At 38.8% G+C, this 14,414-nt stretch overlaps 1 protein-coding gene across 1 annotated transcript; it reads left to right on the top strand.

Annotated features, from left to right (window-relative positions):
- The first annotated feature begins 3,393 nt into the window (after window positions 1–3,393).
- Window positions 3,394–13,496, top strand: ttc21b (tetratricopeptide repeat domain 21B). The gene is made up of 29 exons (XM_053328486.1): window positions 3,394–3,529; window positions 3,836–3,965; window positions 4,060–4,170; window positions 4,274–4,440; window positions 4,549–4,671; window positions 5,023–5,180; window positions 5,850–5,934; window positions 6,055–6,153; window positions 6,305–6,497; window positions 6,601–6,698; window positions 6,923–7,123; window positions 7,322–7,451; window positions 7,541–7,698; window positions 7,944–8,168; window positions 8,258–8,496; window positions 8,768–8,840; window positions 9,976–10,086; window positions 10,168–10,306; window positions 10,408–10,514; window positions 10,739–10,927; window positions 11,140–11,250; window positions 11,347–11,428; window positions 11,590–11,740; window positions 11,832–11,993; window positions 12,142–12,337; window positions 12,649–12,873; window positions 13,034–13,154; window positions 13,254–13,321; window positions 13,404–13,496. Exons 1-29 carry the CDS (start codon window positions 3,509–3,511, stop codon window positions 13,479–13,481), a joined length of 3,951 nt encoding a protein of 1,316 aa, XP_053184461.1. The 5' UTR covers window positions 3,394–3,508; the 3' UTR covers window positions 13,482–13,496.
- The last annotated feature ends 918 nt before the right edge of the window (window positions 13,497–14,414 follow it).

Below are 14,414 nucleotides of genomic sequence, written 5' to 3'. Positions count from 1 at the left end.
ACTATCTTAATAACTTTTAGTACAGTTAGAGGATTTAATTTGGAAAAATTGATCTAAAGTACTTACCACATAAATGATTCAGAAGCATTAAGTGTCAGCTTTTACAGCCATAGACTTTATGACTGTTACAATGAGATAGCTACCAAATCACTATCAGCATTAGTGTCATTTCAGAACCTGTTAGAAACTGAAATCATCAGTGTGCAAAATGTTATGAACACTCAAACTAAATCCCTCAAAGTATGACTTTACACAAATTATAGTGGCATGATAATACAGTACAATAATACAGTACATGTAAATATTTCTTCAAAATATATAAATCTCTAATGGCCAAGAAGGGAGCTTCAAAACCAAAATATAAAGGTTTGTGATATTTGTTTTGTGTGCAGTATGTTGTATCTTCTGTAGGAGCTACATTCTGGTTTCTGAGTGTGCTTTGTGGCATCTGCCGGAAACTATTAGCATCTTAAGAGGATGGAACATTTTATTAATTATTAATAACAGTCCAAATATTTATTATAGTCCAACATTGCTTTTACCTATTGTGGCTGAATTCAGAGCGCAGTAAACAAGAGGCTGATGGCAAAGTGCTGATATTCCCTGCCATTCTGTCTCAAGATGATGATGTGATTATCAATTTGCGCCACACCCATTTACAGCACTTAATAGCTCACATGTTGTTTTCCTGACAAGCCAGTCAGCAGAACAATTGAGCTGTCCACAAATAAATGTTTTCTACCATGCTCTCAAAACACAGGACATCACAATAGCAAACTGGCAATTATATTTAAAAAAGGTCAAAAGATGGTCATCTGTAGAAACAAAGTCTTAGCTTGTTATGTCATCCACCAATTGATGTAAAAATGTAGCCAGTGACTGAAACCAGTACACAGCTCCACTGATGGCAACAGGTGGGGTTACAGATTGCTTATTTTAATGACCAGTAAATCAAGAGTGATTCTGCAGATTCTCCTTGCCTGTTGCCCAGCAACATGACATCAAGCTCCTCTGTTAGACTGAATTAGGGTGAAAGGTCGGAAGTTGGTCTGCATCCGCACTCCTGGAGTCTCGCAGGCAAAGGCAATAATATGTGGACATGTGATATGTGAAAGGATGTCTGTTTGGCTTGGGATCCTGCCACTGGCATCCATGGAGGGGCATAGCGAAAAACAATTCAGAGAGAAATCTGAGAATGCTACCCATAACAGCTCTATAATTGTATTTGCTCTAGATAGATGGGAAGAAAATCCCATTAGATTAGGTAGTGGTGAGTCCCTCCCCTACCTCCCCAATGTGCCAATAGACAGACACACACTCTCAACCACTGACTAGTGTGCACAAACCCACACACATACATATGCACTGTTTCAAGTGAACCACTCCAGTAACTCACAAGACACATACACAAATACTGCAGTTTACAGAGACAATTTGTTCAGAAGAAATACAGCAGAATATTACACTAATTTGCTTGATCCGATATTACAACTATATAGTCTGTACACACAGTATAGTAACTGCAAACATGTAAGAAATTGACAACCTCTAACCATCAATAAAATACTTGTTTACAAAGGTAGATTAGTACATGCATACTTGTGCACTGAAACGCAAAGCAATCAGATTGCAAGCAAACTTATATTGCAAAATGTGGAAAAAAGAAATAAAATAGTTAATTTGCTAGTGAGCTGCTTGTATTATTGAGCATGGCTCTTTGATCAATAATGGTCTGTACAAACCACAATGGATATAGCCATTAGAATGCTATAGCAGTATATCCCAGGGGGTACATATTCCACAGTCTTTCCTCTAATAGGTTTTCAGATGCATTCTTTGTAAGTGCAACAACCCATACAGTATTTATTGCTCTTTCTGAGTACAACACCTCAAATATCTATCATGTAACTGTTCTGTGTGAGTAATTGAACATTTCATGTATTTAATATAGATTAATCAACACAAAATAGTTAATATTAAGTAGTTGATATTATTATTCATATGTATTTATTCTGGTAAACCTCTTATAATGTATGGGTTCAAAACTGTGAGCTGCATTGTCTGGTACAGCACACAGGCATTTCCCATTGCTGCACATGCTCAGAACTCAATACCAACCTGATTTACTCTTCCATTGATGTTTGCTGCAGAGAGTAATGATTATGTGCCAGAGTTAGTGCTAAATAGTATCTGACAAGGCATGGAAAGGTCTCTCTTGGAACAGCTGCACCCATGCTGGACACTGGCTGCTCCTGCCATAGACTCAACACTGTAGATATCAAGGGTTCATACTCAACAGTCAATGCACGGTGTTGTATAACACTGGGCCAACAATTACCACTGGTTGAATGGAAATATGTTTCCACTGTACGTGTTGAGCTATGTAAAGCTGTAGGAATTTGTGCAAAATTTCTTGTTTGGATGAGCTTAACAATAATCTAGTTTTGTATAACACAAAAATGAATAAAGTGTTGACATTATCTCTAAATTTCTCTCATTAATTGAAGACAGTAAACTGTTAGGTCTGGAAAACAGAAGATCAGTCCAATACTAACCCAACCAACTGCATTAATTCAACCTCTTTGATTGTAATCCAGTTCACTGGAATGATTTGAGCTTCCTCCAATAATTTCCATAAATTCAAAGTAGGTTAAACTTACTCTGACATGCAATAGTTTTTCTCTGTATGCTGCATCAAATCCCTAGAATTCAAAACATGCCATCTTATAAAATCATGACATTTCTAGAAATTCATCAATTATTTTAACCTTCCCAAATACACTCACCGACCCACCCACCCACACACACACACACACACACACACACACACACACACACACACAGAGGGTTTATTTAAAATATTTATGTTTTTAATTAGTACCAGCTAAATACTTGAATTCATTATTATTATTATTATTATTATTATTATTATTATTATTATTATTATCAAGCCACTAGGCTAGTTGTAGCAGTTGTAGTGTAGCCGGCTGTGATGACATTTAAGAAAAGGATGACTGCGCCACCTAGAGATACAAAGGCGAAAGTACATCAACTCAAAAGTAAAGATGGCGGTGAAGTGGTGCACACTTTTTCCTGAACTTGGTCTTTAAGGCCACAACCTAGACTTGGAGATCTGTACGCTCTGTCAGTTACCGCCCAAAACTTTACCAATCAAATATTTAAGTTTTATTTAAGTATGAATAAATTGTATAAGCTATACTTGTGGTTTGCATCTGCTAGTCATATTAAGGGAGCAGGTAATAAAAGCAGCCGTGAAGGAAGTGATGCCTGAAAGGAAAAGCTGAGAGTACAATAACCCAAGAGTAAGGAAGCTAGCTGTTACTAAGTTACCGAGCAACGCATAAGGAGCAGCTGGTTCAATATGTCGAAAACATAACAAAAACCTCAATAATGATAGTGCTTTTATCTTACAGTACAATGAAAACGGAGTAAATAGGCAGTTATCCACACGGCTGTTACTGTATAAGCACACAATATCTCAATCAAGATGGAGAACGAAGAGACATTGGTAAGTGGACAGCTTTTTAATGGTTCAATATCACTATTACTAAACTAAGATATTAGTAAACTGAATAACATTAGGTTAGCTAATATGTACTAAGATATGTAACGCTGGCTAGGTTAAATGAGAGAGGGCTGTTCAACATAGCGAGAATAGCTATTGGACAATAATGAAGTTACTTAAGCTTAAGCTAAAATGTGCTATAGCTTAACGTCAAATGCAGGGTTCCCCCTTTCAACTTTGGTTTAGATGTTACATGCAGCTTGTGATTACAAACCGTGTTTTGTTAACAGTTCGTTGTTTTTCCCCTAGGCTTTGATCCGGTACTATTGCTATGAAAAATATTTCAATCACGCCGTAAACACTGCATCAGCTGCTAAGAGGATATACAGCAGTGATCCTATCTACAGCTTTTGGCATGCATATGGTACCCTAATGCAAGGTAAGTGTGAAATTATCAAATCAGATCATAACATGAGCCTCCTAGTCATCTGTAACATGTGCACTTATGTCTTTTTATTTTTATTTTACCACAGACCAAATTCAAGAAGCCACAATAGAGTTGGACACAATAAGAGATAGTCGAGATGTGTCTCTCTGCACGTTAATGGCTCTGGTCTATGCGGAGAAAAAAAAGACTAAGCCAGGTAAGCCAGTAAAGTCCTCTTGTCACAGGTGTTTACCCATACTCGGTTAAAGCACTATACACACTTATTTGTAATATTCTAATAAGTGTGTTTGTTTTCACAGACAGAGAAGTCATTCAAGACCTTGATGCTAAGGTCAAAGAAGATCGTAAAAGTGCATCTCCCAAGAGTCTGTACAATGCTGGGATGTTTCTCTGGCTGTTGGGGCGAAATGACAAAGCAAGGGAGTACACAGAGAGAATGATCAAACTCTCCAATGGCTCTAGTGAGGTGAGACTTGCATATTTGTCCTATTTCTGTGAACTATTATTTGTCTTATTTATTCTTATGATATACTGGGCATTCTGGCTTCTCAATTGACTGATATTTGTTGTTCAGGGAATAATCCTGAAAGCCTGGATAGATGTGACATCTGGTAAAGACACCTACGCCAGAAAGGCTGGCAAGTATTTTGATGAGGGACTGAAAGAGAGACTAGATGTTTTTGCCTTGATGGGAAAGGTGAGATTGAAAATGCAGCTCCATATTGACTATTAAGTATTCCCAGTTGAAAATGTTACAAGTGCTACAATTTCCCACATTGTTTATGCCTATGGTATTGTTGGTGTCTACCTGAGTCACTTCTTGATTTAAATTAGCCATTCTGTGCTGGGTGTACTTTTAATATCTTCCAATTCCTTTGGACAAGATTATTCCTTGATAACTTTTGAGATATTGCTTCTATTTGTTGCTCTTGATAAGTTTATTACCTTTAGACATTTAGATATTTTATTTGCAATGATTAATATAGATTAATGCTGTTTACTAGCCTGTATATATCATACACCTTAAGTGATGGTTTGTCTCTCCTAGGCACAATACTATGAATATCGTCAGAACTACTCTGGAGCATTAGAGGTGGCTAACCAAATAATTGTTAGTTTCCCTGGATTCTTGCCTGCTCTCAACAAGAAGATGAAACTGTTACTGAGTCTTCAAGACTGGGAGCAAACCATCGACGCAGCACACAGGTAATGATTGAGGTGGTTAGGAGGCTTCTGTTAAATCATACACAGAGGTCACATCTGCCTCGCTGCAACATTGTCTGAGCTCTCTTACCCAGATTTTTTAACAAATTCACAAGAAACACTTACAGTGTCTCTGGTGAGAGCCGAAGGAGCAGGAAACATTTGTAATCACCACCAGGGATGTAAGAAAAAAAAACACAGTCTGTCTTTACAAATGGCTCCACATTCAAGTGCAAATGAAACACTAGCTTGATGCTTCGAACCAGTGTATACTGACTAAGCTATTGTTTGTGCTCGCCCATCTGGACAGAAGCCAGTGTCAGACGACATAAAAAGGCCTTTGAGCCAAAGTGCTGGAGTCTAACGCCATTTGAAGGATTCGTTGGTTCAGGTTTGCTGAACAGGGGGAAGAGTGATTATTCAGGTTGCACCATCTACAGAGCCATAGTGGTGCCCTCACTGGGATGTTGTGAGTTAGGAGGGGTCTAACCAACAAAAAGTATACTTTTACAGCCTTCACAGTTCCTAAATTTAGTTTTTGAGTTATTTGTCTGGGAGCCCAACACAGTACAATAGCAGTATCAGCTATTCTATTACTATCAATCAAAGAAATCCAAGCTTATTAAGTATAGTAGATGGACTTTATTCACTGTTCCTTGTGTCATTTTTCAGGCTTTTACAGAAGGATAAAAATAACTTGGAGGCCCTACAGATGCTAGCCCTACATTCCTTATGTAGAGATGGCGATATTACTGAGGTAAAGTAGCAAATCAGCAGAAATCAAATTAAAATGTGAACTACTCGCATTTACATATGATGGAACAGTGGCAAAGTGCTGATCAATTCACAGAAACTATTTCTATTTCCCCCCTGGCAGTCAACAAAGCAGCTTTCAAACCTCATCAGCAGCTTGGAAATTGTGGAACCACACAATCCAGAGCTTTTCTACAGGATGTCTCTACCTTTCACCCGTGTTGTAAGATGATTTCCTGTCTTCTATCTGTGTTCTTGATGCTACAATATTGGGCCTTTTTTCTGAAGACATCTTTGAAGAAGTTGCTGACTGAAATCAGTCAGTCTTGGAATTTCAGCGTTTACAGCATTTATCGTTGTTTTTTTTCTTATAGTGTGGACGAAGTGAGAAAGTGATCGAGCAGACGTTCAGAATGGTGGAAAGAGGTTTCTCTTTGGCATCGGGAGACTCCGATTTAGCCACAGAGTTGGGCTACCAGATGGTGCTTCAGGGCAGAATCAAGGAGGCCATGAAGTGGTACAAGACGGCCATGACTTTGGATGAAACTAGCGTTTCCGCTTTGACTGGTAATATGTTACAATGATTAATGTTAGCTACAATGCCTACACCCTAGATCTATACATACTTTTAAAAAGATTTCTTGAGATATAGCATTTTTTATCTATGTAGGTATAATTCATTGCCAGCTGATCGAGGGCCACCTTGAAGATGCAGAGCAACAGTTGGAATTTCTCACAGAGATTCAACAATCCATTGGAAAATCAGGGGTAATGTCTTTTTTATAAATGCCCATGGTAACATGAAGTGACCTTTACTATATTAGAAGTATTGTAGAATAAAAAACCTATCCTTATTTACTGTTTTTCTAAGCACAAACCACACTGTTTGTTTTTATGTCTTTGATCCATCTTGTGCAGAATCCCCTTATCAAGTGTTCCTCCATCAAACTCTTTTTGTTTTTCACCTGTAATTATTTTTTAAACCCCATTAGGAGCTACTCTACCTGCGTGCAGTGCTTGCTGTGAAAAAGCGCCAGCCTCAGGAAGAGGTGACCAACCTGCTGAATGATGCTGTGGACACACACTTCTCCACACTCCAGAGTCTACCTCTGGGGGTGGAGTACTTTCAGAAGCTGAACCCTGAATTCCTGTTGGAGATCGTCAAAGAGTATCTTGCACTGTGTCCTGCTAAGGTATGACTTGGAGACTCATCAATGTCTGTAAATTCTTGGCCATAAATATAGTCACTGCAATTGTACCTCAGTAACTTTACATTTATTTAACCATTTTTTGGTTGTGTATTTTACTTCACACATTTGGTCATGGCACTGTATGATAGGGTTCAAGACTCATCTTGAAAAAGTAAAAAAGACTTACTGTTGATGTTTCAGCCTCCAGCTCAAGGCCACCCTCCTGCTCCTCAGCTCCAGCACTGTGCCACGTTGCTGGATACGGTGGTCAAGATTGTGCCAGGTCTCCTTCAAGGAGTCTTCCTGCTAGCCAGAGTCAGATATCAGTCTGGTGAGCATCACATTTAAAATATGTTTGTTTTTGTTTTTTGTTTTTTTGTAGATGCTGTTTCAAACTGCATTCCCTTTGTGTTTGTTCAGGTGACATTGATGCAGCTCAGAGCAGTCTACATCACTGCCTGGACCATTGTCCTTCTCATGCAGATGCTCATCTGCTTATGGCACAGATCCATCTGCTGCAGGGTAACTTCACATTGTGTTCCCAGTCACTTGAACTCTGCCTCAGCCATAATTTTGAGGTAAGATCACCATCAGCATTACAGTAATATCAGTATACAAATACAGTTCTGCCACCTTTTTGTTTGACATTTAGGAGCTTTTCAGCTTGTCCTCATTTAGACATTAATACCACAATTGGCATACATGAGAAAATAGCATGAGATGGATACACCGTATCTGAAAAGATAGCTGTGTGTATTGTTAAATGTCAGAAGTACATTATTTCTGATTGATTGATTGCATGGTGCATTCTTGTCCTTTTCAGATTCGAGAACATCCGTTGTACCACCTGATCAAAGCTCAGGCAAAGAAGAAGATGGGTGAGTTGACAGAGGCTATTCAGACATTGCAGATGGCCATGAGTCTTCCAGGGGTCCGCCGGGCTGGATCTTCATCCAAATCCAAGATCAAGAAGATTGAGCTGAGTCCTGCTGACTGTGTCTCTGTCTTCTTGGAGTTAGCCGAGGGCCTGTGGCTCAATGGAGAACAGGTAAAATAGTGAGTTTTTATGTAAAAAGGCATGCACATGATATTATCCTGTTGAAAAAACAATAATTAAAAATTGATTTAATATTACAGCATGAAGCCGCCAAAGTAATGCAGGATGCCATCAATGAGTTCTCAGGCACTCCTGAGGAGTTGCGTGTCACTATTGCCAATGCAGACCTGGCCCTGCTGCGTGGTGACACCGAGTTGGCACTGAGTATGCTCAGAAACATTACCCCTGAGCAGCCCTACTACATCCAAGCCAAGGAGAAAATGGCAGACATATATCTGAACCACAGAAAAGAAAAACATCTGTATGCAAGCTGTTACAGGTGAGCAGTAAACCTCGTCAACAAGTACACTGACATCTTTAAGTGGTCTTGATGTAAGATAGCTGTTGAACATATGAACAAATATAGTCTGTGTGAAATGTAATGCATTGTAAATGTAATAGCACTCTCCTGTCTCCTTCTGGTCCTTGATGCTACTAATATTGACAGCTGAGAAGTAGAAAAGCATGACTGAACCAGACCAGTACATACATATGTCTGCATAATCAAGCACTGTACACCATGTGATGGAATGTTTCTGTCTGTTCTCCAGAGAAATGGTGGAGAAGCTGCCCATTCCTCACACATATCTCTTACTGGGTGATGCTTACATGAACATTCAAGAAGTAAGTGGGAGATGCAATGAATCTGTGTTTGATGAGATATGTATTGATTAGGTTATTATGGTTTTAAAGCTGCTGCATGCTTCAAATAAACTAATAAGTCTAATCCCAGTCAAATGTATAGAGAAATGCTGCAATTGGAACATTTATTTACTAGGCTGTGCACACATACTTGAAATGACAGAATCTGTAGATACCTAAGTGTTCAAACTAAGAAAAAAGTTAAAAGCACTGGAAAACAATGCATTAAGAATGAAGTGAGAGAGCAAACAACGGCAACAAAAACATCTGTGCAAGATTAGATAAGGATCAACGTAATGAATGTATGAAAGCATTTTAATATCAATTCCTGCATGCTCACAGTGGCTCGTAAAAGAACATTAGAAGCACACTCTATGTAAACAGAAGCTTAACAAAAGTAAACAACTTATCATCAGGTCAAGTGGAAATGAGAGGATTGTAACACAGTATAATACATGGGTTGATAATAAAGGAAAAAAATAATCTCATTGTTGTAGGTGAGTGCTCAACCCAGAATGTTAAATTGGGAGGAGTAAATTAGCTAAATATCTAACTAATATGGGAAGTGATTATTTAGTCCACTTGTGCCTTTTATGAGAAAAAAATGTTATACCACAGTATAAAGCAAACATCACTATACTGAAGCAGCTTGATAAGCTTAATTTATCTTGATTTAATTGATAAGCTAGTCAAAAGCTGTAAAAAATAACATCTGAAATATGAGGAGGCGGTTAACACAAACTGCATATCTCTCACTAATGAAATAAATGAAAAGCAAAACAAATCTCTTTCAAAACTGTTAAACCTAAACCTTAGTGATAGACGGCTGAATAAGGAAGTGCAAAAATACCTCCTACAAGTCCTTAGTGAATGAGTGTGTGAAAGATAAGGAGGTATGGTTACCTGCATGATTTTATGGATGGTGAGCTTAGCTTCTTAAGAGATCTTACCTCTACTAATTGTCCCTAATGGCTCTTACAGCATGCAGCAGCCTTTAATGTGTTTACCATGTGTTTGCAGTATTTGGTAAATAAAGACATGTATCAGACTTCCTAAATAATATTTACAAAAACTTCAAATCATCACATCACTTATGGTAAGATGTGTTTATCCTTAGCCCGAGAAAGCCATTGAGGTTTACGAGCATGCCCTGAAGAAAAACCCCAAAGATGGTGCTTTAGCCAGCAAGATTGGGAAAGCTCTGGTCAAGACTCATAACTACGTCAAGGTTTGCATCATATGCTTTTAAAGATAAGCGTTATTCACTCACAGAGAAACCCAATGTTGACACAAGGCTGCTATTACATAGGCAATAAATTACTATGAAGCTGCTCTGAAGACGGAGCAACAGAACTTCCTGCGCTACGACCTGGCTGAGCTGCTGATGAAGATGAAACAGTATGAGCGCTGTGAGAGAGTCCTGCATGATGCTCTGGACCATGAGCCTGGTACTAATGACTTCACAGTACTGTACACACACTGAACTCTATTTTCTAGGACTCCTGACATCATGTTTCTAATATTTAACATATTCTTTGTATCTACCAAGTGAATGAACTACCAGCCCTCTCAGATGATTGCCGTTATCTGGTCCTGTTGGCAAAGATCCAAAATAAGGTTGACAAAACTGAAGAAGCTTTACTGTCCCTGCAAAGAGTAAGTGTTTCCAGGTTCTCTGGTTTTCTGAGGCAAAAAGTCTCCTGTTCACATTGTGTATCAAAACTTTAAGGTGATTATTTCTAAACACTTCTTACTGTTCTGCCTTAAAAGACAACAGTAACAAAATTCTGCCAACATTTTAATTCATGTATTATTACTTCATAGAGATGATGATTATTGTAGTTATTTCCATAATGCATTTGTTCCGATGCTGTTCATAGGCCCGTGATGTGCAGGCCAAGGTGTTGAAACGGGTGCAGTTGGAGCAGCCTGACGCCATCCCCAAGCAGAAGCAGCTTGCTGCCGAGATCTGCGCTGAGATCGCTAAACACTACACAAGTCAGAGGGGCTATGAGAGAGCAGTCAAATTCTACAAAGAAGCTCTTGTGTATTGTGAGACTGATCGCAAGGTCAGTGCAGCTGAATCACAAACATCCTGTGTACTCACTGCAGCTGTGGTTGACAAGCACTGGCATCTTTTTAGAAACTCATCCCTATATTTATAAAATGTTGTGATACATGTTGTTAGTTTGATTTAAGAAAAAGATCTGATTTATCTACCGTGCATTATTTAACACTGATTTCTGTCACATTAACTAAAGTAATGGCTCCCTATCCCCAGGTGATGCTGGAGTTGGCACGGCTTTACCTTACTCTGGATGAGGTTGATGCGTGCCAGGAGCAATGCAGTGTCATTTTGAAGAATGACCAGTTTAATGAAGATGCAACTCTGGTTTGTCCTGTCTGTCTTTCATCATGTTTTCATCAACATAACCTTTCTTGGAACTTATTTGTAGATATTACTTTTAACATATGTTTTTTTTCTTAGATGATGGCTGACCTTATGTTCAGGAAGCAAGACTATGAACAGGCCGTTTATCACTTTCAACAACTACTGGAGCGCAAACCAGGTGCAAGATTGCCATCAGTCTCTTAAGACATTAATACACTACCACCCCTCAAAATTAGTGAAAGTTTTAGAGGTTACTAAGGAAACATGTTGTGAATGTAAATGTGATTTGATGATATGAACTCCTCTGGAAAGCATAATAATTGCACCTGTTATTTTCAGACAACTATCCAACACTGTCACGTCTTATTGACTTGTTGCGGAGAGCTGGGAAGTTGGAAGAGGTGCCCAGATTTCTTGATATGGCAGAAAAACATACTTCCAGGACCAGATTTGACCCTGGGTTTAACTACTGCAAAGGACTTTATCTTTGGTACGTCTGTTAAGAGTGTTTTCTTAAGATTCCAGGGACATCTGTTTCAAATTTTGCACATTATGTGACTAAACCTGTGCTTGCGGTTCAGGTACACAGGAGCCTCCAATGATGCCCTGCGACACTTCAACAAAGCACGGAAAGACAACGATTGGGGTCAAAATGCTATCTATAGCATGATTGAAATCTACCTAAATCCTGACAATGACACCATGGGAGGAGAAGTATTTGAGAATTTAGATGGTGAAATTGGGTAAGTCTACTTGATAAATAGTATGGAGCATAGTAACTGAAAGATTAGACTCCCTATTATATATTCTTGTTTTTTACCCACAGTTCACAGACTTGCTTCTAAGCGCCATAATGCTCACATGATTCAACTTTCCTTTTTTTTTCATCAGGAACTCCACAGAGAAGCAGGAGTCAGAGCAGCTTGCTGTAAAAACAGCCGAGAAGCTTCTGAAGGAGTTAAAGCCTCAGACACCAGGTGGACACATACAGCTCCGTATCCTGGAGAACTACTGCGTTCTGGCGACTAAACAGAGGACCAATGTAGAGAAAGCCCTCAGTGTTTTTACAGAGATTGCAAACAATGAGGTAAGCAAACTCCAGATGGTGTGCATGAGTTACATCATTTTCTCCTGTGTAAATATACCCACACCAGGATCTGTCAATTACTACAGGCTCTCTTAACATCATACCATTTGGTTATAAACTACTCATTGTATTGGATCAGGAAAACCTTAAATGAATTGTGTACAGTATGAATCATTGTTTGCTATGTTAGTTCAGTTCTGAGTGTTATTTAACTTATAATAAAGTCAATATGTTTTTTGTCTGAACAAATGGGAGTGGGAAGATGTTGTCAGATCCATCCTGTCTAACAAGGATTCTTTGGTTGAATTCAGAAAGACCATGTGCCAGCCCTACTGGCCATGGCGACAGCTTACATGATGCTAAAACAAACTCCTCGAGCCAGGAACCAGCTCAAACGCATAGCTAAGATGAACTGGAGCATTGTTGACGCCGATGAGTTTGAGAAGAGCTGGCTGCTCCTGGCAGACATCTACATCCATTCGGGGAAGTATGACATGGCTGCAGACCTCTTAAAGAGATGTCTCAATCATAACAAGGTCAGCCTGAAAATGTTGACACTAATGAAGTATATTTTTTTGTTATGAGGGAATCCAATTCACTCTCCTTATTTGAAATATTTGTGTTTATTTACAATGCAGGTGCAGATTTTTATGTTTTTTAATTCTTTCTGATAATAATTGCACTTTTTTTCTGCAGTCATGCTGTAAAGTTTATGAATATCTGGGCTACATAATGGAAAAAGAGCAGGCATTCCGTGATGCAGCACTCAACTATGAACTGGCTTGGAAATATGGAAATCGGACTAACCCAACAATTGGTATGTCAACCAAAATCACATGTCCAGTTCTTTTTATAAGGACAAAAGGTATTTCAAACATGTAACAAATGTTTTGTTTTGGGTTTTTTTTTTTTTCAGGATACAAGCTTGCTTTCAACTACCTGAAAGCAAAGAGGCATGTTGATGCCATAGATGTGTGTCATAAGGTGAGACAACTGGATGGTTACGAGAGTCTTAAGAGCTTTGATCCTTTTTCCCTCATGAATAAAACTGTACTTCCATCCACAGGTTCTGGCTGCTCATCCAAACTACCCAAGAATGAGAAAAGACATCCTGGACAAAGCTCGCACTGCCCTGAGATCTTGAGAGAGAGAGAGAGAGAGGGGGAGAGAGAGAGGGAGATCTTGAGAGAGAGAGAGGGAGAGAGAGAAAGGGAGAGTGAGAGATAGAGAGAGAGAGAGAGTGAGAATTTACTTTGATGTAGTCCATTTTTATTGTTTGGCTTTTACTGACAAGTTAAATGGATGTGCATTTATTTTATTTCTTTGGGATGCCACTTGACTTGCTATGTACATTTTTTGAGTAGTACATGAATAATTGTTTACTGGCAATCCTGAGCGAAAACAGTACAAAGACTTTCAGGCACATTTGCAACACATCTCTTTCCTCCCAAAGTAACATCAAGCACCTAACTTCTCATTTTTGAGCATATAAACCAGAGGATATTGCAAAAAGGAATACTCTGTATTGGTTATATATATATATGGTTTAAGCTTTGTTTATTAAGAATACATACATGCCCCCTTATCTATCACAATATATTTTTATATATCTTCATATTGTTTTTCAAGTGATTTACTATAGCTCATGTATATTTCAATCTTGTGTTGAATGTTACTGGATTGTGTTTATTTCTTACTTTTCATCTTCAATAAAAGATTACAATATTTAGTTTCTTTTCTTCTTATGACTTAATTCATGTTATTAAGCATGTGGGCCTGTCTGGGAAAGAGTGCACACCAAATTAACAATTTACATAGTGTCAACACAGATAATTGCCACATAAGCAAGCATTTACAGGCGTGACTGGACAAAACGTGGGACATAGTGAACATTTTAATGGACACAATAAACTGGATGCCTGTCGTGGATAGGAAGTGCTGGGGAGCACAGTCGCTCCAGATGGAGTCACTGTGCAAGTCGAAGGCATAAAGACATCAAACCGGGCACCAGAGCAGGATCCTGCGGCTGGAATCCACGTCTGAACTCCTGCAAACACCCAACTCTTCATCAGGACTA

This window comes from Scomber japonicus, chromosome 11, assembly GCF_027409825.1.
Source record: "Scomber japonicus isolate fScoJap1 chromosome 11, fScoJap1.pri, whole genome shotgun sequence".
NCBI lineage: Eukaryota > Metazoa > Chordata > Actinopteri > Scombriformes > Scombridae > Scomber > Scomber japonicus.
This window is presented reverse-complemented; position numbering and strand designations above follow the sequence as displayed.